This window comes from Pavona decussata, unplaced genomic scaffold (genome assembly GCF_977016875.1).
Source record: "Pavona decussata unplaced genomic scaffold, jaPavDecu1.1 SCAFFOLD_64, whole genome shotgun sequence".
Lineage (NCBI taxonomy): Eukaryota > Metazoa > Cnidaria > Anthozoa > Scleractinia > Agariciidae > Pavona > Pavona decussata.
Genome location: NW_028145484.1, coordinates 3,496,121 through 3,522,877, shown reverse-complemented (window position 1 = coordinate 3,522,877; position 26,757 = coordinate 3,496,121). Strand labels below are relative to the sequence as shown.

The window sequence follows — 26,757 nt, the reverse complement described above, 5'->3', positions numbered from 1 at the left end:
CTAAACCCTTTCACGAACTCTAGTAGTCAGAATACAGTGGATACTTTGTAAATTTTTGATTTCACGCTTTGTCTGTTTTGTTAAATATTCGACTTCCTGTAAATGTGCTGAGTGAAATGAACCTAGTTAATGTGCATGGTTGGTGGTATACGCCTACTCTCTATGGAGACTGTAATAAACAATTTGTTGAAGCAATTATTGCATTTTCCATTTATGTATGAATGAATTTAATGACACCATTGCCATCGCCGATAACTTCAAATTATCCCAAAAAGCTATGAGAAAAGATTTAGCACAGTTTTTCTTTACTTGTATGCAAGATACTCAACCGAAGACCTATTTTACTTGCATTGGTCTAGTTAACGTTCTTAGTTCTTCCATGGTTTCCATGAAAACATGATTCTAGGGCGGAAATATCCCCTAATTAAAACAACTGGCCGCGCGTGAGGGTAAAATTATCAAATAAAATGATTCAAACGTTGGGGTACAAGGTCATACGCAGTCGAACAAGTGGAAGAGCCACACTTTGGTAAGTCCTGTAGATAACTTCTTCTATACTCAGTCTGTATTGTCATCTTCGTGTTCGGGAATTTGCGATAAAAGCATTATTCTATTTGGCTTTTGTTTCGTTTGAAAGGTACAGTTACAATTTATTTGTCAAAACGGACAATTCTGATCTAAGGTTTTTCTATAAGGGCAAACAAAATAATTGGCGATGTTTTGTCTCGGCCCTAAGTAAGAATGCCATAAAATAATTCACTACAGCATCCAATAATTACTTAGTTTGTTAGCAATTCTCACGGCCGTTTTTACACTAGAGAACGCATTATCCATCTGGAGCGGAACTGTTTTCCGCCTTGTGCGTCGTTCAAGTCGAAAAACGGAAGGCCCTGGAACATTTTGTTAGGCAGGTCGCACTTTCCCATTGAATTGTCATATTGTACTCAGCTTAGGATTTCGTCAACAGACTTGAAAGGTAGAACTGAGCTACTTAACCTTACTCAACACAATAACCGCTTCATTAGGTAAAAGCTGGTTTTAGCGCCTTTGATCGGTACTTTTAAGTAAAATTTGAAGGGATGCAGTCAGGCAGTTAAAATCAAGCCTAAACGTTAGATGCAGAAATTCCTTCTATCTGAATGCGACCACTCAAATAAAAAAACAGGAGAGAAATATAGTTTACTCATCTGATAACTTACAGCCCCTGGGACGGCTGAATTATGTTATCTTCTAATACTAGCAGAGCTGGGTTTCTGATCGGTCTGAAATAATTCTAAAATTAATGTAACAGTACTGCATTCCCTGTCGTACATTTTGTTTGTCAACGTTTAACCAGATTTTTTTTTTTTGAATTTAAGTCATAAAATTTGGCACTCCCGATTGTGAAGGTTAAAGATGCGGATTTCCGTCGCCATTCAACTTATGATCAATGCGCTGGTGTCGCTTCACATAAGCTCGGCTTTAATCTGCAATTCAGCCAACTGGTGGAGCAGTCTGGACAAACCTGGTTGGTCTACATGCCCCAGTTCCAACACTGTGTACCTTAAAGGACTTTATAGAAGTGACAGAAAGGGGAATGATGAAATCTATCGTCTTGAAGAAGGAAAATGCTGTCAGGCGGGGCAGGGCTATACCAACCAACCTGCAACCTGCCGAAATCAAAACTGGCAACTGACTTTGGATGGGTGAGGAAACTGAATGCCCTAAGTTATGTTCACACTACACCGGATAGAATATTTCGGATTTTTTCTAAGTTTTGACATTCTTCCAGCACGATTCGATTTTTTTTTTTCAGGTCTAATGTCTGGGCACTCTGTCCAACTGGTTACTATTTGAACGGCATCAGAATAAGTGGGGCTACGCACCTGTATCAGATTGAAGAAGCAAAGTGCTGCCGCCCGCAGAACCATCCAGATGCTTATGAGGATTGTTACAACGAAAATGTCTGGGGTTCGTTTGACAACAAAGGCTGGAGTGAATGCAAACGGGATGGTTATTATATGGCTGGATTTTACAAGAGTTCTTGTAATCATCTATATTGCCTTGAAGAGTTCAAATGCTGCAAGATGAAAACTGGTAATAGTTTTTCCTTGATTCGACGAATTAAAACTGACAACTATATATAGAAGATAAAGAAAACTAGATATCAGTGAAATAGTTAACAATTTAATTTAAAAAGGTCAATGGCACTGTTCAATAACATTACCAGTTCACTGACATTTCTCTGCTTCAGCTGCAGTAAATGGCGGATGGAGTGCATATGGAGCCTGGGGAGAGTGCAGCACGTCCTGTGGTCCTGGAAATCAAGTGCGCACGCGCACTTGCACCAATCCTCCTCCGGCTTATGGCGGTGCACAATGTTCAGGATCCAACAAAGAAACACAGCAGTGTAATAAAGGTCCTTGTCCAGGTCAGTAAAAGACTTTCCTCTTTCCCGCCGGAGTAGCCAATAATTGGTACTTTCTTCGTTTATTTTTTACCACTTTATGCTTATCCTGGCTCGCTCTTCTCCGTCTGAGTAATGAGAGAGCAACTGACGGAAAGATGATTAGGCCATAGGAGTCTACAATCGATGTACACATCCGAGAATCTCTTGGTCCTTCATGAACTCAAGCTTTTTGTCTCAATAGTACAGATCTAGAGCTAGAGCGATTCCACTTTCGAAACAGCATAATAGTTTTCGTTTGGAGGGATTAACAGTTAGTTTCCAGGTGGCAGTTCATTCCTTCATGTTGCAAGATCTCTGTTGGTTGACTGACTAATTAATCGATGGATTCGAATATACTGATTGATTTGAATTTCCTTTACTTTAATTAACGCTCGTTTCTTCAGTTGACGGTGGATGGAGTGATTTTGGAGACTGGAGCGAGTGCAGTGTAACGTGTGGAAGTGGTGTCCAGGAACGCTCAAGAACCTGCACCAATCCCCCTCCGGCAAATGGCGGCGCGGGGTGTTCTGGGAACGCCAAGGAAACGAAAGGATGTGAGGCCGGCGAGTGTAAAGGTTGGTAAACTAGAAAATCATAGCGTTTGAGATATAACTTAAAAGATGAAAATGACGTATTGATGTTAGTGACAGACAAACTCGGAAAAAGGAAATCCAAGTGCTCCTATCAGGAGTCGAGCCTAAGACCTTCTGATTACTAGTTCGGATGCTCTACCACTGAGCTACAGGAGACTCGTGGGAGCTAAGGCCATTAAACTAGGCTCATGGTACAAACATCCTGCATACTGCTAGGATAAGAATGTCAATGTGTGACATGCGCGCAGCGGAATAAATGTGATGGTATATTTTACTCAAAGATGTTTACCTAAAAGATGTTTACTTAAAAGGTGTTTGATTGGGCCAAAATTTAATCATGATAGATGCAATTCGTGCTGGCACAAAGTTATTGAAAGTCTTGGTATATCGTAACGAACAGAGTGACTGACTAATTGACTCACTGACTGACTTATTGATTGGATTGCAGGCGCCTGACGAGATGATTTATGTTAGATACTTAAACAAAATGTAAAATACCTGTGTTACCAGATCATTTTGGTTCCTTTTTAATGACATATTAATTTGATCTGTTTTCAGATCAAATTTTGCAATTTTGCAAATTTGCTGACCCTTCTTCGCATTTTTAACAACACATTTTTTCCTCCGAAAGCGAAAAGAATTAGTTTTCTAGCGTTTCGAAATTTTGAGCTGACATTTTTCCAAATAAACTTCATTTCTATTTGATAATTAAATCCGATTTCTGAGGCAATTAACTTTAGTTTTACCTTACAAACGAATCCAATTTTCTGCTTTCCGAAGAGATATCCATCCGTTGGGTTCCCTGTGGTTATCTAGCGGATAGACTGGTGATTGACTTCTAGTTTTCTTGATTTAACGCCCATCTGTTCTCTTTAATTTATCCATCAATAGTGAACGGTGGCTGGAGTAATTGGACTAGCTGGACCAATTGCAACAAGACATGTGGCAAAGGAAGGAAAACTCGAACCCGTAAATGCAACAACCCGCCGCCTTCAGGAGGAGGAAAGAACTGCAAGGGAAAAACTAAGCAAAAGAAAAAGTGCAAAATCCAATCATGCAAAAGTATGGATTTCAAACATGTATTATCTAAAATAAAGTCTTTTTTTATGCATGTAGGTAGATAGCTGGGCACGTATGTTATCCCCGTCACAGAACACCCGAAGATGTGGAGACCACTTGTGATTTTCCCCAAAACTTTATTTGGATGGAAACTGGCTGGATGTGGATTGTTCACCGACGGAACTTGACGTTTCAATGGCAACCATATTTACAGAGGCAACGTTTTCGAAATATTGAAATGTGCTTCTCTCTTATTAAAAGATTTTTCGCTGTATTGCAGCTTATTTTTCATTAACTCGTGAAGCGCTATCACTTATCGCGCAACGAGTTGTCAGAACACAAGGACATTTTCTTCAGCCTTGTTATGCGACAATTAGTTGTAAAATTGATGAGAGACTTTCGCCAAATGCCAATCCTAAATAGTAAATATTGACCCAAGTCATAATGTAAGACAAAAAAATCCCCACCCTCCCCATTCAACGTAATCGCAAAATCTTTTGCACTGGGTGCGATTAGCGAGACAACATTCATGGGGGGAGGGGGTGGAGACAGTGACTGGGCGAGGGACGCGAAATATTGCACGTGTGCGTAAGAATGTATCAACACTTTTGCAACTAATTGTGGCTGTCTTGAGTTCTTTGTTAGATTTCTGAAATCCGTTTTAATACTCTTCGTTAGTCGGGGAATCTTTAACATTTCCTTTTATGTGGCAAAATAGGCTGTTGATAAAACAACTTTCTCTGAAAAGCCTGGTCTTACCAGTTTCTGTGGTCTTTCCGGTGTCTATTCAGTGCCTATAAAACTGCCAAGAACTATTTAGCAGCGAGAAGGTTGACTTATCTCACACTTCTAGCTCTTTATAGCTAGTAAACACGAATAAAACAGTGGACGTTTGAGATTTTTTTCGTATTAGCATCTCTAATCTTCATCTCTTTTCTAATTATCTCGTCAGAACCGAAGTAGCTACGGTTGTCACGAAAAAAACAGGTACGAGTTCGAAACTTTGTTTATATTGAACTCAGTGTTGTAAAGCATTTATTGCGTTATAGAGCGGTTTAAACTGAGTTTCGAAAATAATTCCGCGTTTGCTTTGGTTTTGCTTAATTTACTGCAACCGTGATTGGTTCGCGTCAATTTAAACCCACTCTCAACACTCCATCGTGTATAAAAAGAAAGTTTAATATGGAACAAACGCTGTTTCTACATTGAGCCACAGGGAGATTGATGTATGGCGAACAATTCCGATTTTAAAAGAAAGCTTAATGCAAAACACAAAATTTAAAACGGTGAGCGTTAAGATTACAACACTAAAAAATACTAGGCTTTATTAAATTTTTTTCCTTACCATGTGGCACATGATATATTTTCATGAAGAATATTTGTCTACAAATTGAAGCGTCCTTTTTGGAGGTTTTCCAACTTTTCAATAAGTGAAACTGAATTTTGTGAAAGCGAACAAAAATTTTGAAATAATACGAATAACGGCTTATGTCCACCGTCTTCGAGTGTTTTTAGGTAATCTTGGAATGTTAGAAGCGGTGAAGACGTTATAGGCTCATTTGTTTTTAGTTAATTGTATAGACCGGGAGTTGGGTGAAGACCTCTCCAGCACTTGGAAAAACTTGTGTTGTGGAAAATTTACTGTTTCCAAAGATTAAGTCTTTCAACTATTCACACGCTTGTTTATCAAGGATTGAATAGTTTTAATCCAAAATTATTTTTCTTGCAGGTCAGCGGTATCGAGGACAGCCTGACAACACATGGGGATCAGATTGTATTACCACTCAATCACAGTTTGGGAATTTAGAAGTTAGCAACTAGATGTAAGGAACAGGTCTAATCGTGCGGGATTTTCAAAAATGGAGGCAAAATGTGGAAGCCTACTCTATAAGGTTGAAGATTTTTCGCTTGCTTGCTGATGTGGGAAGAAATAAAGGAATATGAAAACTCGTTGCTTACTGTGGTGATTCTTGTTGTATCTGTCTGATCAGTTACCGCCATTTCGCTGTTACTCATTCCCGCGGCCCTCCAAAATTTAGTTTATAAAGTCCTGAAGAAATATTTTATGACTTATTATTTGTTATCCCAGTTGTTAATTTTCTTGCTCATTACGTGCAGGTTTATGACGTAAGAGTGGTAAACGAACACAAAGGTTCGCTTGAAGCCCATGCTTAATTTAACACCTCCGTTCCCGATTATGGATCCCAATGGCCCACTGTATTCCAGCAAACGAATAAGGTGGAATGGACCGTTCTCACTTGTTGATCAACGATACTCAAACAATGCGTGAGCAGAGAAAGAGCAATACAATACCGTACAATAATTAACAATTAGATAATGAGCTCGAGATTTCTATCGCGTGATAGCTGATGAGGGCGCAGCCCGAATCAGTTATCACGCGATAGAAATCGAGAGCAAATAATCTAATTGTTTTAGTAGAAAGCTACTAATCGTTCAAAACTTAACAAGTAAATTATCCAAATCCTCCTCACAGACACTTCGAAAACGCGAAGAAGCGCGCTGAATATTGTTGACAACCGCTACTCACTATCTATCACAGAATAGATAGCGGGTAGCGTAGCCAATCAGAGAACGGCATTCGTTATAGAACGCTAGTAGATTTATACTAAAATAGAATAGAATGGAATAGAATACAATACAAGCTAGAAGGTGGTTTACATTGCCGCCATGTTGGTGAACAAAACAAAAGAAAATTTGCTCACATAGTTTGCATAAAAATGGCAGTTAACTCCCAGAGGAGAAAGAATCTTATTGTTCCTGTCCACCAACATGGCCAACATGATGTCAAATGCAAACCACTGATATACTCGTCAACAGTTTCGCTCTCCGATTACAACGCAATGAATCAGTTCTGGAAAGTTAAGTGAGCATCAGTTTTGGAATAACGGCCATATTGGATTTTTCACTCTGTGTTCAGTCCATGATCTTCTCCACGCAAATCGTTGCTATGTAAACGGCATAATCGAAGTGCTGCACTGTCTTTTTAGCACTTTTGCGTTTATGGTTATTTCGGGCAGCCATTACTTCCTTTTTATTTAGTAAACAGACTTACGATGAAGCGAACAAACCAATTTTGGAACTGGCTATGAACATGTTGTATTTTTCAGATCACCCAGTAAAACATGAAGATAAGTTTACTTTACCTTAATATATAGCACAGGGCTGGACCCATGCCAAAGGTGTTTTCTCGTAAATTATAAACCTTCACATCTTTAAATTTCTACAGTCGATTGCGCTAAAAATTTGTAGGGATGTTGGGGGATGACAGAATTATATTTATATGATGGTGATTTTGTTCCTAGCCACCAACATGGCCGCCGCGTCACGTGCAATCCGACCTATATTTCGTATACTGTCGGAATCAGCCGCCGCTGTTCGTGCGTAATCTTTAAAAAATGCGTAAATACATAAATAGCACGACCTGTCGACTTTAAAGTGCCTATGAAGCGCAATTTTTTTGGTAGTTATAAAATTTACCCCTTAAAACACTTGATTTCAAAGTTCGAGATTGCTGGAGTAAAAATTGCCGATTTTGTGAGTGCTAAAAGTTGGGCTATTTTGCCCTTAAAGATGATATTCGAATCGGGCAGCCAAAATGCCACAGACAATACCCGCTTACCTCATGTTGGTGCCAAGAATAGCCCTTTTCACGGTTGATTTTCCTCATTTGCATTACAATGTTATCCAACGTGGATGCGAGGCAATTTCGGGCTAAAACTACAAAATAGCCCGAAATGGCCTCACATACATACTAGATTTCATTGTAATGCAAATGAGCAGAGTTAACCGTGAAAAGGGCTATTGTAACTCATCAGGGCGGAAGAAAAGAAAGAATATTTCTTTATCGTTGCTGCTTGATGTGTGAGAGAAGCTGCTCATTTCAGAATCGCCAGAAATGCTTTTCGCTTTTTACAATCTTGGTGGCAAGAACGGAGTGAGAGTAAACAAACGTTTGGTACCAACGTAACGTCCCAACTTGGAATTCAGCATAAAACTCGACCCAGTCCTCTGACCATTTTTGAGAGCAAAATAGCCCAACTTTGAGCGTTCGTAAAATCTGCAATTCTTACCCCAGCACTCTAAAACGTCGGGATCGTATATTGGCAGCACTTCACGTTCAATCTAGAACCTCTATCTAGAAAATAAAAGCACATGCGGTTTTAACGAGTAAAATTTAACTACTTCGAGAAAAAAATCACGTGGCGTCTCCATGATGACCGCCATAAGTTCAGTTACCAAGGTCGCGTTGTTCGCACTTTGCACGTGAGAACGTCTTTTCAATCGTGTGCATATAAAGGATCCTTATCAAGTTAGCTTTCGTCCACGGTGTTTTGTTGAACATGTTTTAAAATTTCATCTTAACTACGCTAATGTTTTGTGTAAAATAATACTGAACGAAATTCGTGCCGTTAATATATATGCATAGTTTAGTCGTATATATCAGTCTCATAGCAAACTGTACAAACAAACGAAAATAGCAATTGCCATGTTTGTTATTTATGAATAGGTGCCTAAATGAGAACATTTTTGCTACAGATAGTTTCAGATTATTCCGAAATCTACGAAAATCAGATATCAAGTACTGCTGTTCTCTACTTTTTGTGGACATCAACGAACCTGAGACGCATTTTATTTTGTTTTATGTTCGTAGCTCGTCCATGGTAGCCTTGAAAACTTGGGCCCTTGGGCGAAAATATGTCCTAATCTAGAACACTGGTTCTCTGCATGAGGCTAAATAAAATAGCAAAATTATAGTCAAAAGCGGCGTAAGTGAGAGCAGTGCCTCCTTTGGTGAAGTTCACTCGGTTAAACCTGAAGCTTTTAACCTCTTAAAAAATACAAAGTGTTGGTGGGTCCTGTGGACATCTTGTCCGTGCTTATAATTAATTTTGTTTTGGGAAGAGGAGGTTATCTAATTACTTTCACAAAAGCAATGAACCCGTATGTTAGGTGTTCCGACCACACTGAAAGCTTTTTATTCGAGGTTTCAACAAAATCACGGGTGCAAATTCACAGGCAGGCCACCCTCTGTTTGTGTGGTGTAACTACTATTTGGAACTTGAGACTCTACATTCACGCGATACGATCGGTTGAAATTTTAACTGAGTGGAGACATTTAAAGTGGCCTTTTACCTTTATGTTGAAATAAAGTTTCAAAGAAATGTTGATTGAATCAGGCGTGGTTTCTTTTTGCCATTCCGAGCCGTAGAAACCTTTGTCTGGCGAGTTTAATGTTCAACAACTCCTACGCTCTCAAGTGCAACTCCTACGCTTCTCCCGTGCTCTCCAAACTTTCTGCGTGCATCCATAACTCGATATACGCACGCTAAGCATGAACCTCTTAATTGATAGCTAACGGTGTGTATGAACAGTGCTTAATCTTAAATAGCCGATACAGAAGTGTTTAGACCAAAATAACATCGTTCCTTGTCTAACTCTAGCTTATATAGATGGCGTAAAATGCAATAGGTTCAGCGTTCGGCATTCTGCAAAATACCCCTGCTAGATATTTAACGAAAACAAATATTTAATTAACGAAACAACGCGTGGTATTAAAAGAATACGTACGCTGTGATCTGACTACTAGAGTTCCCGTTCAAAGTAACCCGTTCGGACGTGGCTCAAAATTATTTACTTGATAAGTTTTTTTCAACAATATTTTTCCAGAGACAAAGCAGTGGCTGTAAGTAAAAGGGATTAGTTTGTAAGCAAGAAAGAAAGTCTGAAATTTCAATTTCTCATCGGTTACTTTCCAAGACATGAATAAACATTTTTAAACCCTTTCACGAACTCTAGTAGTCAGAATACAGTGGATACTTTGTAAATTTTTAATTTCACGCTTTGTCTGTTTCGTTAAATATTCCACTTCTTGTAAATGTGCCGAGTGAAATAAGGCCAAGTTAACGTGCATGGTTGGTGGTACTCCCACTCTCTTTGGAAACTGTAATAAACAATTTATAAAAGCAATTATCACATTTTCCATTTATGTATGAATGGATTTAATGAGACCATTGCCATCGCCGATAACTTCAAATTATCCCAAAAAGCTACGAGAAAAGATTTAGCACAGCTTTTCTTTGTACGCAACATACTCGACCGAAGACCTATCATACTTGTTCTAGTTAACGTTCTTAGTTATTCCATGGTCTCCATGAAAATTTGAATCTAGGGCGGAAATATGCTTTAATTAAAAGAACCGGCCGCGCATGAGGGGTAAAATTATCAAATAAAACGATAGCGTTGGTGTACCAGGTCATACGCAGTCGAACAAGTGCAGTGGAAGAGGCACACTTTGGTAGGTCCTGTAGATAACTTCTTCTTACTCAGTGTGTTTTATCGCCATCTTCTTGTTCAGGAATTTACGATAAAAGCATTATCCTATTTGGCTTTTGTTTCGTTTGAAAGGCACAGTAACAATTTATTTGTCAGCAAAACGGGAAATTCTGATCTAAGGTTTTACTAAAAGGGCAAACAAAATAATTGGCGATGTTTTGTCTCTGCGCTATATAAGTAAGAATGCCATAAAAAATTCCCCACAGTATCCAATAATTACTCAGTTTGTTACCTGTTCTCATGGCCGTTTTTACACTAGAAGATGCATTACTGATCCGTTTTGACGAACTTGGGCAAACATTTGTTGTTCGTCTGGTTATTCGTCTGTAGTAAAGTCGGGCATAAGACGCATTATGCGCCTGGGCGAACAATTAACCGTTGTGCGTCGTTTAAGGCGAACAACGGAAAATAGTTCGTCCAGACGAATAACACGTCTTGTGCCCGCCTTTATACTAGAGAAGAATAACCAGACGAACAACAAATGTTTGCCCTAGTTTGTCCAGACGGATAATGTGTCGTCTAGTGTAAAACGGCCATTGACGGATTGGTCTTTCGCTCAAACACGAAGCGCTGTACCAGAGAGTGGCCACGGCCCTGGAACATTTTGCAAGGCAGGTCGGTCTTTTTGCTGCGTCAAGAATTATGTGATGAACGGTTGAACAGATCGAAATCAACCGATAGGGTATATGTTCAGACTTACACGCGTGGTGACATAGTGCCTACAAAGCACTTTCCCATTGAATTGTCATATTGTACTCAGTTTAGGATTTCGTCAACAGACTTGAAAAATATAGAACCGAGCTACTTAACCTTACTTACCACAATAAAAGTTTTCTTCATTGGGTAAAAGCTGGTTTAAGCGCCTTTGGTGAGATGCAGTCAGGGAATTTAAATCAAGCCAAGACGGTAGATGCAGAAATTCGTTCTATCTGAATATAACCACTCAAATCAAAAAAGCAAGAGAGAAATATAGTTTACTCATCTGATAACTTACAGCCCCTGGGACAGCTGAATTATGTTACAAGATCTACAAATAATAATATTCTAATACTAGCAGAGCTGGGTTTCTGATCGGTCTGAAATAATTCTAAAATTAATGTAACAGTACTGCATTCCCTGTCGTACATTTTGTTTGTCAACGTTTAACAAAAATTTTTTTAATTTAAGTGATAAAATTTGGCACTCCCGATTGTGAAGGTTAAAGATGCGGATTTCCGTCGCCATTCAACTAATGATCAGCGTGCTGGTGTCGCTTCACCTAAGCTCGGCCTTAAACTGCGATACTGCCAACTGGTGGAGCAGTCTGGACAAACCTGGATGGTCTACATGCCCCAGAAGCAACACGTACATCAAGGGACTTTATAGAAATGTAAAAGCGGGCCTTTTCAGTATGATTCCTTTTGTCAATGGGCTCTATCTTATTGAAGAAGCAAAGTGCTGCGAGGCGCCGAACGGTTTTTCCAGTCAGTCAACCTGCCGATATGAAAACTGGTTATTAACATTGGATTGGTGAGGAAAGTAGATATCTTAAACTATGTTCAAACTCTATGCCAGATAGTTTTTGTACCAGAATAAAAATCTCAAGTGGTTTTATTCCTGGATTAAGAGGTTTAACTAGGAAGAAAATGGTCTATTCTGCTATTAGGAAGAAACTTTGATTAGGGGAATGAGATTGAATGAAAATTTCGGCACAAGCTTTCCAATATACAGAGGCACTCAATAAGCAAAGTACTTAAAATGTTTTGTCCTGTGTTCCTGTGGTTTTAAGACGTATTTTTGTAAGTAGATAAATACCGTTTTCTATTCAGTTTTGTTCAGTACAAGGTATTAATGCTAGCTAACCTTATTTCGCATTTTGAACGACATATTTTCCTCTTAAAAGATCAATTAAAGTGACTCAGTGTTTGTAACTCTACTAGTGTCCTAGTAAAAGAAGGAACGGCGCTAGTCAGTGTGTTTTACACTACCCGTTGAACAACGTAAAACAAATATACTTTTTTATGTGGATTTTATATTTTATTGGTGATTTTCCCTGTATAAATTACTGATTGGAATTAACTAATTCATTAATTAAAGGCAAGCATTACTAACAGAGAAAATGGCATGGAATTACGGTATAGAAAATTTTCCGTAATTGACCGAGAGGAGAAGACTTTATCAGTGGCTTTGCCTCTACCAAAAGATTAGTGAACGATATTCATAGCTTTTAATCGCCTCAATATTTCTGAGCATTGACTTGATTGTGTATTTGTCACTTTGCTTATGACAGGCTGTTTTCAGTTTTGAGAGCATTGTTGCTAGAAACTGTTAATATTTTTTTTTCGGAAAACAGCCTGGTGAAAACTTAATTATTGTCTGTTTATTCCTCTTTATAAATCATTTGTTTTTTGAGCCAACATGTTTGGAAACTCTGTTATAATGCTTGAAAAAGTGTGTACGATTTAATCTTTTATTATACGTGCATATCGGAAGAGGGTTTTGCTGCCGAAAGGTCACCTCAACGCATCTAAGATACTGTCCAGTTCAGCGTTGACACTCTTGCAGCACGCACGATTTATTTTAATTTCCTTTTTCAGAAACAACGTTTGGGCACTCTGTCCGAACGGCTACTACTTGAATGGCATCAGAACCAGTGGGCCGAAACACTTACATCAGATTGAAGAAGCAAAGTGCTGCCGCCCGAATAACCACCCAGACGCTTATGCAGATTGTTACGACGAAAATGTTGGGCTTTCGTTCGACGACAAGGGCTGGAGTCAGTGCAACCGAGATGGTTATTATATGGCTGGATTTTGGAGGGGTGGTTGTGATGAGATTTATTGCATTGAGAAGTTCAGATGCTGCAGGATGAAAAGCGGTAATTTTTCTTGTCATTCTCACCTCGTGAAAAAACTGAGACCATCAGCAGATAACAACAGAAACAACCTGAAAATCCGAGTTCTTCTAACAGGAGTTGAACTAATGATTAACTTCCAATTAATAGTCCGGATGTTCTGTCACAGAGCTACAAAAGACTCGTGGGAGCTGAGGCCATTAAACTAGGTTCATGTGACAAACGACCGGCTTAGCCCTAAGCTTCAAATGTCGATGAGTTGCATATGTGAAAGAAATATGATTTTATGGATTAAGCCTGATGAATAAATAACTTAAGAAAGGGCAAATGAAAGGGTATGAAGGGAAATGTGCTCTTTTCACAAAAATAAACAATTCGTAAATGAACCACTGCACTTGGTTGGCCTCGGTCTTAGATTTAACCCTTATTGTGGCTTTTGAGCTAAAACTGAAAGTGTTTCAAATAACTTTATTTTGATAACTTTGAAGTTTATTCTGGCATGAATGAAATTCAGGATTTATATTACATGTAATAATGTCTAATAAGCAAGACGAAACGTAACCAGTTTACTAACACCCCTCTCCTTCAGCTGTCGTAAATGGCGGATGGAGTGCATTTGGAGCCTGGGGAGAGTGCAGCACGTCCTGTGGTCCTGGAACTCAAGTGCGCACGCGCACTTGCACCAATCCTCCTCCGGCTAATGGCGGTGCACAATGTTCAGGATCTAACAAAGAAACTAAAGATTGTAATAAAGGCCCTTGTCCAGGTCTGTAAAAGACTTTCCTCTTTCCCGCCGTAGAAGCCAATAATTGGTATTTTCTTGGTTTATTTTTGCCACTTTATGCTTATTCCGGCTTGCTCGCCCCCGTCTGAGTTATGAGAGAGCAACCGACGGAAAGTTGATTTGGCCATAGGAGTCCGGCTACAATCGATGTACACATCCGAGAATCTCTTGGTCCTTCATGAATTCAAGCTTTTTGTCTCCATAGTACAGATCTAGAGCTAGAGCGATTCCACTTTCGAAACAACATAACAGCTTTCGTTTGGAGGGATTAAAAGTTAGTTTCCAGGTGGCAGTCCATTCCTTCATCTTGCAAGATCTCTGTTGGTTGACTGACTAATTAATTAATGTATTCGAATAGACTGATTGATTTGAATTTCCTTTACTTTAATTAATGCTCGTTTCTTCAGTTGACGGTGGATGGAGTGACCATGGAGACTGGAGCGAGTGCAGTGTAACGTGTGGAAGTGGTGTCCAGGAACGCTCAAGAACCTGCACCAACCCCCCTCCGGCACATGGCGGCGCGGGGTGTTCTGGGGACGCCAAGCAGACCAGACAATGTGTGGCCGGCGAGTGTGATACATCAGGTTGGTAAACAAGAAAATCATAGCGTTTGAAATGTAACTTAAGAGATGAGAATGATGTATTATTCAAAGTGACACAGGCTGATTGACTGACGCACTGACTGACTAACTGACTAACCGACTAACCGACAGATTGACTGACTAACTGATTAACTAATTAACTGATTGACTGATTGAACGACTGACTGGCTAACTGACTAACTGACTGACCGACTAATTGAATGATTGACTGACTGACTGACTGACTGACTGACCGACAGATTGACTGACCGACAGATTGACTGACAGACTAATTGATTGGATTACAGGCGCCTAACGAGATGATTTAGGCAAGATACTTAAACAAAATGTAAAATACCTGTGTTACCAGATCATTTGGGATCAAATTAATGACATATTAATTTGATCTGTTTTCAGATCAAATTTTCAAATTTTGCAAATTTGCTGACCTTTTTTTAGCATTTTAAACAACACATTTCTTCCTTCTTTTCTTTCTATGTTAATGTTGTGTAAATAGTGTTGTTCCCGCGGCTCCCAAATCCAAATCTATTACCTCGGGCAACATTTTGATGGCTTTTTAATGACTACAAGCATTTTTACACCAGCTGTAAAAAACTTACAATCCGTAGTACATTTCTCCAAAAACCATGCCATGTGCTCTCATCCGGGTAAAAAAAACAAAAAACAACGTCATGTCCGATTACACGAAATGTCATTAAGATGTAAACAATCAAAATAAAGTCTGACGATTTTATGGCGGTAACAAGTGTGAAATAAATAAACCATGAATCATGAACCATGAACCATCCGAAAGCGAAAAGAATTAGTTTTCCAGCGTTTCGAAATTTTGAGCTGACATTTTCCCCAATAAACTTTAGTTTTTTTTGATAATTAAATCCAATTTCTGAGGCAATTAACTTTAGTTTTTCCTTACAAATGAATCGAATTTTCTGCTTTCCGAAGAGATATCCATCCGTTGGGTGCCCTGTGGTCATCTGGCGGATCAAGAGACGATGAAGGTCTTGGGCGGATAGATTGGTGATTGACTTCTCGTTTTCTTGATTTAACGCCCATTTGTTCTCTTTAATTATTCATCAATAGTGAACGGTGGCTGGAGTAAATGGACTAGCTGGACCAATTGCAACAAGACATGTGGCAAAGGAAGGAAAACTCGAACCCGTAAATGCAACAACCCGCCGCCTTCAGGAGGAGGAAAGAACTGCAAGGGAAAAACTAAGCAAAAGAAAAAGTGCAAAATCCAATCATGCAAAAGTATGGATTTCAAACATGTAGTATCTGAAATAAAGTTTTTGTATGTACGTAGGTAGATAGCTGGGAAGGTATCAGTGCTATCTCCGTCACAGAACACCCGAAGATGTGGAGACCACTTTGTGATTTTCCCCAAAACGTTATTTGGATGCAAACTGGCTTGCTGTGGATTGTTCACCGACGGAACTTGACATTTCAATGGCAACCATTAATATTTAGACAGGGAAAGTTTTCGAAGAATTGAAATGTGCTTCTCTCATATTAAAAGATTTTTCGCTGTATTGCAGCTTATTTTTCATTAACTCGTGAAGCGCTATCGCTTATTGCGCAACGTGTTGTCAGACATTGAGAACATAAGGGTACTTTCTTCAGCCTTGTTATGCGACAATTAGTTGTAAAATTGATGAGAGACTTTCGCTAAGTGCCAATCCTAAATAGTAAATATTGACCCAAGTCATAATGCAGGACAACATTTTCTATAAATCCACTGGTCCACCCCACCCCCCTCCCCATTCAACGTAATCGCAAAATCGTTTGCACTGGTTGCGATTGGCGAGACAGCATTGCATGGGGGAAGGGGGTGGAGACAGTGACTGGGCGCGGGAAAAGAAATATTGCGCGTGTGTGTAAGAGTGTATCAACACTTTTGCAACTGATTGTGGCTGTCTTGAGTTCTTTGTTAGATTTCTGAAATCCGTTTCAATACTCTTCGTTAGTCGGGGACTCTTCAACATCTCCTTTTATGGGGCTAAATAGGCTGTTGATAAAACAACTTAATCTGAAAAGCCTGGTCTTACCAGTTTCTGAGGTCTTTGCAGTGTCTATTCAGTGCCTATATAAATGCCAAGAACTATTTAGCAGCGAGAAGGTTGACTTATTTCACACTTATAGCTCTTCATAGCTAGTAAAACACGAATAAAACAGTGGACGTTTGAGGTTTGTTTCGTATCAGCATTTCTAATGTTCATCCCTTTTCTAATTATCTCGTCAGAACCGAAGTAGATACGGTTGTCATGGAAAAAAACAGGTACGAGTATGGAATATTTTGTCTATATTGAACTCAGTGTTATAAAGCATTTATTGCGTTATAGAGCGGTTTAAAGTGAGTGTCGAAAGTAATTCCGCGTTTGCTTTGGTTTGCTTAATTTACTGCAACCGTGATTGGTTCGCGCCACTTTCTCAGCCAATGAGAAGCAAACCAAACTGATCAATCATGACTTGCTCGCACGCGGTTTCCCGCGTTTGGGGCCGGTGACATGTATTTGATTTGAGTTCCAATTCTGATTGGTTCATTGCGCTGTTTGTGTTTGTCGTGATTGGCCAGAGCAATTACTTTGGTTTTGGTTCTACGACACTCAATTTAAACCCACTCTCAACACTCCGTGGTGTTTACAAAGAAAATCATTTTTAATATGGAGCAAACGCTGTTTCAACAATTGAGCCACAGGGAGATTGATATATGGCGAACAACTTCGATTTCAAAAGAAAGCTAAAAGCAAACAACAAAGTTTAAAACGGTGAGCGTTAAGATGAAAACACCAAAAAATGTTCGATTTTATTACTTTTTTTCCTTACATTATCATGAAGAATATTTGTTTACAACTTGAAGCGTCCTTTTTGTAGGTTTTCTAACTTTTGGAACTGAATTTTGTAAAAGCGAACGAAAATTTAGAAATAATTCAAATAATGGTGTATGTTCATCGTCTTCAAGTGTTGTTAGGTAATCTTAGAATGCTACAAGCCGTGAAGACGTTATAGGATCAGTTTTTTTAGTTAATTGTATAGACCGAGAGTTGGGTGAAGATCTCTCTCTTGAAAAAAATTGTGTTGTGGAAAATTTACTGTTTCCAAAGATTAAGTCTTTCAACCATTCACACGCTCGTTTACCGAAGATTGGTCAGTTTTAATCCAACATTATTTTTCTTGCAGGTCTGCGGTATCGAGGACAGCCTGGCAACACATGGGGATCAGATTATATTACCGCTAAATCACAGTTTGGGAATTTGGGAAGTTAGCAACTAGATCTAAGGAACATGTCTAATCCTGCGGGATTTTCAATAATGGAGGCAAAATGTGGAAGCCTACTCAAAAGGGTTAAGGATTTTTCACTTACTTGTTGATGTGGGAAGAAATAAAGGGTCATGAAAACTCGTTGCTTATTGTGGTGATTCTTGTTGTTTGAATCTGATCAGTTACCACAAAGTCCTGAAGAAATATCTTATGACTAATTATTTGTTTTCCCAGTTGGTAATGATATTCACTTAATGTATGGCTTTGAGGGAAACAGTTAGTTTTGTTTTCCCGAGAGTCCTGATGTTTCCCGAGACGAATTCGAGGGAAACATCAGGACTCGAAGGAAAAAAAAACTAACTAGTTTCCCGAGGGACCATGCATTAGGTGCTTTGTTATATATTTAGACTTGCCCTTCAACAATCACAGCAAAACAAACAAACAAACAAACAAACAACTGAGAGGACAACAACTGCGGAATTGTATCCCAGGGACACATTTGTATTTAATCAGGGGCACGTGACCAAGAATCAACCAATCACAGTGCTCGTTTTGTTGAGTGCAAGTCTAGGTATAAAACAATGTTGCTTATTACGCACGGATTTATAACATTGAGTGGTCAAATGAACACAAAGGTTCGCTTGAAGCCCATCTCCGTTCCCGATAATGGATCCTAATGGCCCACTGTATTCAAGCAAACGAATAAGGTGGGATGGCCCGTTCTCACTTGTTGATCAACGATACTTTTTCACGGGAAAGAACAATACAATACCATACAATAAAATAGAATACAATACAATACAATACAATACAATACAATTATACAATACAGTACAATACAAGGTAATTGGTGGTTTGCATTGCCGCCATGTTGGTGGACAAAACAAAAGAAAATTTGCTCACATAGTTTGCATAAAAATGGCAGTTACTCCCAGAGGAGAAAAGTCTTATTGTTCCTGTCCACCAACATGGCCGCCATGACGTCATACGCAATCCACCAATACACGCGTCTCCGATATAACAACGCAATGTATTCTGGGAAGGAAAGTGATCATCAATTTTTGATTTTTCACTCTGTGTTCAGTCCATGATCTTCTCCACGCGAATCGTTGCTATCTTAACGGCATAATCAAAGTGCTGTACTGTCTTTTTAGCACCTTTGCGTTTATGGTTATTTCAGGCAGCCATTACTCCCTTTTTATTCAGTAAACAGACTTACGATGAAGCGAACAAACCAATTTTGGAACTGGCTATGAACATGTTGTATTTTTCAGATCACCCAGTAAAACATGAAGGTAAGTTTACTTTGGACTCTTGACATTTAGCTTATTGTTCCACCACTTAATACATAGCATGGCACAGGACCCTTGCCAAAGGTGTTTTCTCGTAAATCATAAACCTTCTCATCTTTGAATTTCTTCAGTCAGTTGCGCTGAAAATGTGTAGAGATGTTAGGGGATGATAGAATTAAATTTATATGATGGTGATTTTGCTTCCGTATCACTTGCGCGTTAAAGTTGGAAGTACCAAAAAGCAGTTTTTTGTCAAGTTTTCCGCTTGAGAAGCTCCTAACGTAACTGATTAAAACTATAATTTCTTATTTCTTAGTGATGTGACAGAAGCAAATTTTGCAATTTCAAGGAATAAAAAAGGGAAAGATTGGACTTTGCAACGTTTGATTTCTGTTTTTGAAATTTCGTTTTTGTCACATCACAATAGAGTACACTAGCTTTACCTCCTTCGTGTATTATGTCCTAAAATTTTGTTTCCGCCACGAAAAAACGTGGACACAAAATTGCCGTATTTCTGTCTCCGATTATCATTCGAGTCAATAATATACATCGCGCACCTTCTAAAGCTGTATATGTAAATATAATACTAGTTTATAACATTCCAGTGTGCGTACACAGTTCTTTTTTTTTTTAGATGCACAATGCAAACGTTCTTTGTCTCTCAGCTGATGCAGAATAAATTATTAAGAACGCAACAAAATCTTGCCATGGATAGGTTGATTCCATTGCCACCATGTTGGTGCCAAAACAAAAGAAAATTTGCTCACATAGTTTGCATAAAATGGAGGTTAACTCCCAGAGGAGAATAATCTTATTGTTCCCAACCACCAACATGGCCGCCATGACGTCACGTGCAATGAATCGGAATCAGTCGCCACTGTTTGTGCGTAATCTTAAATATAATACATAAATACATGAATAGCACAATCTGCCGACTTTAAAGATAGTTAATGACCCGTATTCGAAATCTCAGGGCCCGGTTGTTTGATAGCTGATTAACGCTAATCCACGATTAAAAGTTAACCGAGGTTTTCAGCTCGCTCGTTAAAAATGTTTTTAAAATCTAATTTTAAGCCAATGGTAAAGAAAAGTCAAAGTCAAAACTGAGGGACAGGAATCTTTTTGAAAAATCTTTATTGTTTAGGAATTAAACTCGAATCAAAATTCTCGTCTATCCAGGATTAGCTTAATCGGGCTATAAGCAACTGGTCCCAGGGTGTTGGAATAACCAAGAAAATTAGCTTATTTCACTTCATAGATGTAAAAAAAGTAAACAATCCATCAGAAGACTAGCAGACAAAAGTCACAAAAACACCACAATGCATTTTCTCCCTCTTTTATTTTTTCCCACAATTAACAACAAGCAAACGATAAACTCTTAATCCCATTTTAGTTTTCAAATCAGTTTCTAACCCAAACTGCGATTTAGGAGTAATACAAGCTGATCCCATTTGTTACCAGGCCGTTCCCACGAGTATACAGCTTCCTTTTAAAATGTTTCTAACCCAAACTGCGTTTTACGAGTAATTCAAGCGGATCCCCATTTTTTGCCAGGCCGTGCTCTAGAAAGAAAAGAGACAACTTTGAGTTTTATATTCCCAGACTTATAAATATTTCATAAGGAGAAAACAATGGAAATCGCCGCCGTAAAGGAGGTTTGGAAATGTGATCTTCATTATTATAAAATTTGGTGAACTTTGGTTTGATTTTCTCCAAGAATTGTTAATCGTTTGAGAAGCTATATACGCTATTACATGTGAGCAAAAACAACCTTTGGTAAAGGTGCGTGTGATTTGTTAAACTCTAAAGAAAGAGTGAATGTACCGCCAGCTCGTTCTAAAGGGAGACATTTTTTCAACTCTTGGTCGCTACAAACTGAAATATTTCGGTATCACTTTTTGTAACTTATTTTTTTAGAAGAATTGTTCAGTGAAGATTTCATTTTTGTTTTGCTGAATTATTTACATAACTTGCGGACACGGGTCTGGGCTAGTTATGTTACACTCAATCATTTTCATTACATCCAAACAGTTTATACGTATACAAAGATCTTCTTAACTATATTTGCGTTCTGGCAGATAATCCATTTCTGACAGCGTTCAATAAGGAAGAACAGCTCTTTGTCAGTGTTCGTTATTATTATTATTATTATTATTATTATTATTATTATTATTATTATTATTATTATTATTAATTGTACCTGGTCTTCTCTTGAGAGGAGTTCTACTTCAGTCCTGAGGAAATATTTATAAAATGCATAAATTATTAGCAATAATTAATACAAAAACATACCCAAAAGTCTACTGCTACAGCAACAACAACAACATTATCGTAAAGTCATGTTTTTGAATAAAACGACTTAATTGTACGGCATAGTCAACTTTGCTAGCTGCTCAACATTTCTTATCAGGTCTAAACATTTAATATGCAAATTGATAGGGACTGATATCACGTCCTATCCATTAAAAGGCTTTTAAATTTAGCCATTTTCAGCCAGCTGCTTATTCTGCCACATAACAGGAAAAGGTTAAAACATTCGGAGAAAAAAAAGCATTCAAAGATTTAGAAAATCTAGCAAAAGGTTCATAAAGGATATCATATTAAAACAATGGTGAACTCACTCCACCGTGTTCGGGTTCTTCATAATGTCCTTTGCCGCTTAATTGTACTTCATTACTAGCCACGCGCGAGGAATATATAATATACAGTTACGAGCCATCTCACCTTTGCATGATTGAACTTTGCATTTTTTTCTTTGCCTAGTTTTTCCCTTGCACTTCTTTCCTCCTCCTGAAGGTGGTGGGTTGGTGCATGAACGGGTTCGAGATTTTCTTCCTTTGCCGCATGTCTTGCTGCATTCACTGAACTCCGACCACTCAGTAAACCCGCCGTTAACTGAAAATTACAGAAAGAATCATGTACTTTACTCCTACAACTTGCGACGACGCGTTACGGTTTTAAAGGCAATGCGAGGTTTAAATGAAGAAGTTTAGAAGTTCACGGTAGCAACAATCTTTTGAAAGAAAGTCAATTTAGAATTTTGAGAAAGTGCCAGAGTAAATTTGATTGTTTGGTTTTTGAAATGCTTTTCATCAAGACTCTCAAGCCTAATTTAAATATCGAAACGGACTCTACGTGCTAAACTTTTGACTTAACTTGTGACTTTTTCTTATGTTACAGCTTTTTGCTGACCTATTGTTCTTTTCGTATTTATAGATTTCCACATAATGTTATATATTTTATTTTGTGACTTAATAATGACGACCCGTTAACCTAGCGTCGAAACGTCGTCGTTTTTAGCCATTTTTAAATCTCAAAATGATTTAAAGTAATTTTATTTTCGCTATTTTTTTAATCGTTTCTCTCTTATTTTATAATGCGATTCTCCTTATTTCTTGTAAGAAACTCTAGATTATTTGGCGATTTTTCAATTTATTTTTCCTCCACCGCATCCCAGATTTATTAACTTTGTGCCTGGATGATGAAGCATCTATAATTTACATGAAGATAAATTGTTTTCATTAGCTTGACAAATATATTTAAGACTCTGATTTTCTAGTTTGCCAACCTTTACACTCGCCGGCCCCACATGGTTTCGTTTCCTTGGCGTTCCCAGAACACCCCGCGCCGCCATGTGCCGGAGGGGGATTGGTGCAGGTTCTTGAGCGTTCCTGGACACCACTTCCACACGTCACACTGCACTCGCTCCAGTCTCCAAAGTCACTCCATCCACCGTTTACTGTAATAAAGAGCGCAAACTAATCTTAGACAGATCCATCTGTTAAATAGTCAGTCAGTCAGTCAGTCAGTCAGTCACTCAGGTTGTCAGTCGGTCAGTCAGTCAGTCATTCAGTTAGTCAGACAGTAAGTCAGTCGGTCAGTCAGTAAGTCGGTTAGTCAGTCAGTCGGTCAGTCAGTCGTTCAGTCGGTCGGTCTCTCAGCCATTAATACATAAAAGACCAACAACGCAAGTAAAGTTACGAGAAATCAATCAAAGGAAATAGTAAATTTGTCATCCTTAGGCCGCAGTCTATCGGTAGCAACTCAGGAACTGGCCAAGGAGAGGGTAAGGTTCTTTTACTGACCTGGACAAGGGCCTTTATTACACTGCTGAGTTTCTTTGTTGGATCCTGAACATTGTGCGCCGCCATAAGCCGGAGGAGGATTGGTGCAAGTGCGCGTGCGCTCTTGAATACCAGGACCACAGGACGTGCTGCACTCTCCCCAGGCTCCATATGCACTCCATCCGCCATTTACGGCAGCTGAAGGAGAGAAATGTTAGTGAACTGGTAATGTAATTGAACAGTGGCGTTGCCCTTTTTAAAATTGAACTATTAACTATTTCATTATCTAGTTTTCCTTATCTTCTATATATAATCATCAATTTTAATGCGTCGAATCAAGGAGAAAAATATTACCAGTTTTCATCTTGCAGCATTTGAACTCTTCAAGGCAGTAAAGATGATTACAAGAACTCTTGTAAAATCCAGCCATATAATAACCATCCCGTTTGCATTCACTCCAGCCTTTGTTGTCAAACGAGCCCCAAACATTTTCATTGTAGCAATCCTCATAAGCATCTGGATGGTTCTGCGGTCGGCAGCACTTTGCTTCTTCAATCTGATACAGGTGCGTAGCCCCACTTATTCTGATGCCGTTCAAGTAGTAACCAGTTGGACAGAGTGCCCAGACATTAGACCTGAAAAAAAAAAAAGAAACGTGCTAAAAGAGTGTTGAAACTTAGAAAATATCGGAAATATTCTATCCGGTGTAGTGTGAACATAACTTCTCAAATTCATTAATAATTCATCAAGAGAAAACAAAGAAAATTACTACCGTGACCGTGGTTTGGATATGTGATCCTAATTACCATAAAATTTTGCCAACTTTAGCCTTGAATTTCTCCAAGAATTATTGATCATTTGAGAAGCCATATCAAACACTCGAAAGTGTATTTCATCAGATATCCAGACACCTCGAAGTCGTTTAAAAAAACTCGGCTGCGCCTCGTTTTTTCAACCTACTTCTCAGTGTTTGGATATCTGATGAAACACACCTTCTCGTGTTTGATATATTACTTAAAGCATTTAGTTTCCTCACCCATCTAAAGTCAGTTGCCAGTTTTGATTTCGGCAGGTTGCAGGTTGGTTGGTATAGCCCTGCCCCGCCTGACAGCATTTTCCTTCTTCAAGACGATAGATTTCATCATTCCCCTTTCTGTCACTTCTATAAAGTCCTTTAAGGTACACAGTGTTGGAGCTGGGGCATGTAGACCAACCAGGCCTGTCCAGACTGCTCCACCAGTTGGCTGAATTGCAGGTTAAAGCCGAGCTTAGGTGCTGCGACAGCAACACGCTGACAATAATGGTGACGACAATTTGCATCTCAAATCGTCGCTTTCGTGCAGTGGCTTTAAACTTGGGAAACTGGAACACTTAAAAGAGCAAAAAATTCATTTAAGCAATGACTGAACATAGCTTGTCTCTTTTTCACAACTTGAGGTTATTTCCAATGCAGTATCACGGCGATTAACTGGCTCTCGTTCATTCCAGAAAGATTCAGTTAGTATAATGCATATAACTAGCGGTAGCTCTCATCTCTGCGAATAACAAAAGGACGACAATTCTAATGAAAGCTACTGATGAACCTTTTCCTCTTGTTCTCTCGTACTGTTTGTTATACTGTAGGAGGGCGTTGTACCAGTCGAGCTACCGTAAAATGCCAATTGTTCCGTTTGTTGGGACATAAATAAATTGTTACTGTACGTGTTTAAAAGAAAACTGAAGAAAAGATACCTTGAATAATTCTCAGAATTCTCAGTGAGAGGCACCCGACGACAGCATTTAAACAAAATACTTAAAAGTTTGTTTCCATTTTTTTCATACCGTTCTGTAGACTTCTATGGCATAATTGGAAGCTAACAAATTTTGATCTGTTCGCGGGATGCTTTACTTGAAATTTGACGTTGCTGAAAGTTTTAGGGAAGGGAATTTTCTTCCCCGAATTTATGAACTGTCTTTGCCTAAATCAAAATGCCAGCTGATCTTATTTCGCACTTTTAAAGGGGTAGTATCATGGGGTTTTTGGTATCTTTTGTTAAAAATGACGAAATAAGACCTTAATCGGCTGCCAAATAATTCTAGAATGACGAGAGGAAAGAAATCAACTCAATTCTTGAAAGGAACAACTCGTGATCTGTTCTAGCGCATTTTGGAAACAAAAATGCGAGAACTTGAAAATCATTAGCCTAACCTCTTTCAAGTTTCAATCCATACCAACCTACTCTGTCTCTGACCAGAGGCACAAATCGACAGTTTTATTGCGCTAGGGTGATAATTTAGAACAAACTTGACTTCTGCTGACAGACAAACATTTTTGGGTTTTGGAATGACAGCAAATTTACGAGATACTTCCCCTTTAAGCACATATTTGTCTCTTCGAAGACGAAAGGAATTAGTTTTCTTGTTCTCCGAAATTTTAAGGTGGAGTTTCCTCGAAGAAAACTTAGTTTTTCCTTACAGCTTAATCCGAATTTCTCAAGCGAAAAAGGCTTTCTGAACAGATATAAAACCAAATGAACCACTGGGTGCGCTTGAATCCTCAGGCCGCAGATTCGTGAGCAATGTTACTAGCTGTTAATTTTCAACATGAATGATTCTGCCAATCCGCTATAAATTATAAAGGGCCCGGCTTTGATTTTGCGCAAGTAACTACTGATAGATGAGGATAAGGAGTGTTCTGGCTTACCTCAAGCGGAGTAGACGTTTACGCTGTTACTGCCTCAGGTGATAATAAGCAAATGGCAATACGCTTCAAACTTCTCAGTTTTAGGGCCTGCTGTTTTGGCTTAATCTCACCATGTGATCACGTTTTCAATTAGTAAATATTTCTGCGCTAGAACTAAGTTTTCATGGCGATCAAAGAGGAGCAATAAGCTATAAGCAAAACAAAATTACGTCTTCGGCTCACCTTAATGTACGTTCGGTTCAGTTTCAGCCGCTAAATGTCCGTCGTTGGACGTAGGCCTTCCCCACTGACCTCCACTGGACCAGGTTTTGAGCGACACGGTGCCAGTGCTTTAGAAAACTATCGTCCTTCGTCTTCCCCGGTTCCTTGTATGTCCCCGGGGCGTCTAGAGGGTAATGCGGGTTGCCCAACGATTATCTGTTCTTCTGTACGTACAGTCTGAAAAAAGTTGAGCTACAGTTATATTTTCATAGCTTTAATTTTGAGATTATTTTGAAATTATTAGCGGTGTTAATAGTCTCATGAAACAGGTTCATTCATAAATGATGCCAAAAAGTGATCATTTCTATTAACGATTGTTTTGCTTAAGTTTCCTTTGATTGAAAGTGTTCAACGTAAACACGATGTAATGATAAACATGTTTATCCCGTATCAAAGAAATAAATACCGGAAAATTCCAAATACAGGCCCCTCCTTCCGATAATGAGCGCTTGTGGGCTGTTAAGAGTAAGTTGCATTAAGCTGTTATTTAAAGTTTCTAGCTGTTTTGAGCTATTCTATTATAGCCAAAATTCGCAAGAGAAACAC

At 38.8% G+C, this 26,757-nt stretch overlaps 2 protein-coding genes and 1 pseudogene across 3 annotated transcripts; 2 read left to right on the top strand and 1 right to left on the bottom strand.

The window, feature by feature from the left end:
* Positions 1-413: 413 nt before the first annotated feature.
* LOC146478515 (coadhesin-like) lies at positions 414-6,030 on the top strand. Its single transcript, XM_085112116.1, has 8 exons — positions 414-529; positions 1,359-1,685; positions 1,796-2,076; positions 2,234-2,410; positions 2,833-3,003; positions 3,913-4,083; positions 5,033-5,067; positions 5,810-6,030. Exons 2-7 carry the CDS (start codon positions 1,396-1,398, stop codon positions 5,041-5,043), a joined length of 1,101 nt encoding a protein of 366 aa, XP_084968242.1. The 5' UTR covers positions 414-529; positions 1,359-1,395; the 3' UTR covers positions 5,044-5,067; positions 5,810-6,030.
* A 4,343-nt stretch (positions 6,031-10,373) lies between these two features.
* Positions 10,374-18,052, top strand: LOC146478514 (A disintegrin and metalloproteinase with thrombospondin motifs adt-1-like; annotated as a pseudogene). The gene is made up of 8 exons (XR_014865133.1): positions 10,374-10,396; positions 11,602-11,943; positions 13,011-13,291; positions 13,857-14,033; positions 14,459-14,635; positions 15,734-15,904; positions 16,893-16,928; positions 17,831-18,052. The product of XR_014865133.1 is annotated as an A disintegrin and metalloproteinase with thrombospondin motifs adt-1-like (transcript).
* A 2,471-nt stretch (positions 18,053-20,523) lies between these two features.
* Positions 20,524-26,052, bottom strand: LOC146478513 (coadhesin-like). The gene is made up of 8 exons (XM_085112117.1): positions 25,951-26,052; positions 24,304-24,637; positions 23,622-23,902; positions 23,289-23,465; positions 22,772-22,942; positions 21,928-22,098; positions 21,404-21,437; positions 20,524-20,765 (listed from the first exon to the last, which is right to left on the bottom strand). The coding sequence occupies exons 2-7, from the start codon at positions 24,585-24,587 to the stop codon at positions 21,427-21,429; spliced, it is 1,095 nt and encodes a 364-aa protein (XP_084968243.1). The 5' UTR covers positions 24,588-24,637; positions 25,951-26,052; the 3' UTR covers positions 20,524-20,765; positions 21,404-21,426.
* Between the last annotated feature and the right edge of the window lie 705 nt (positions 26,053-26,757).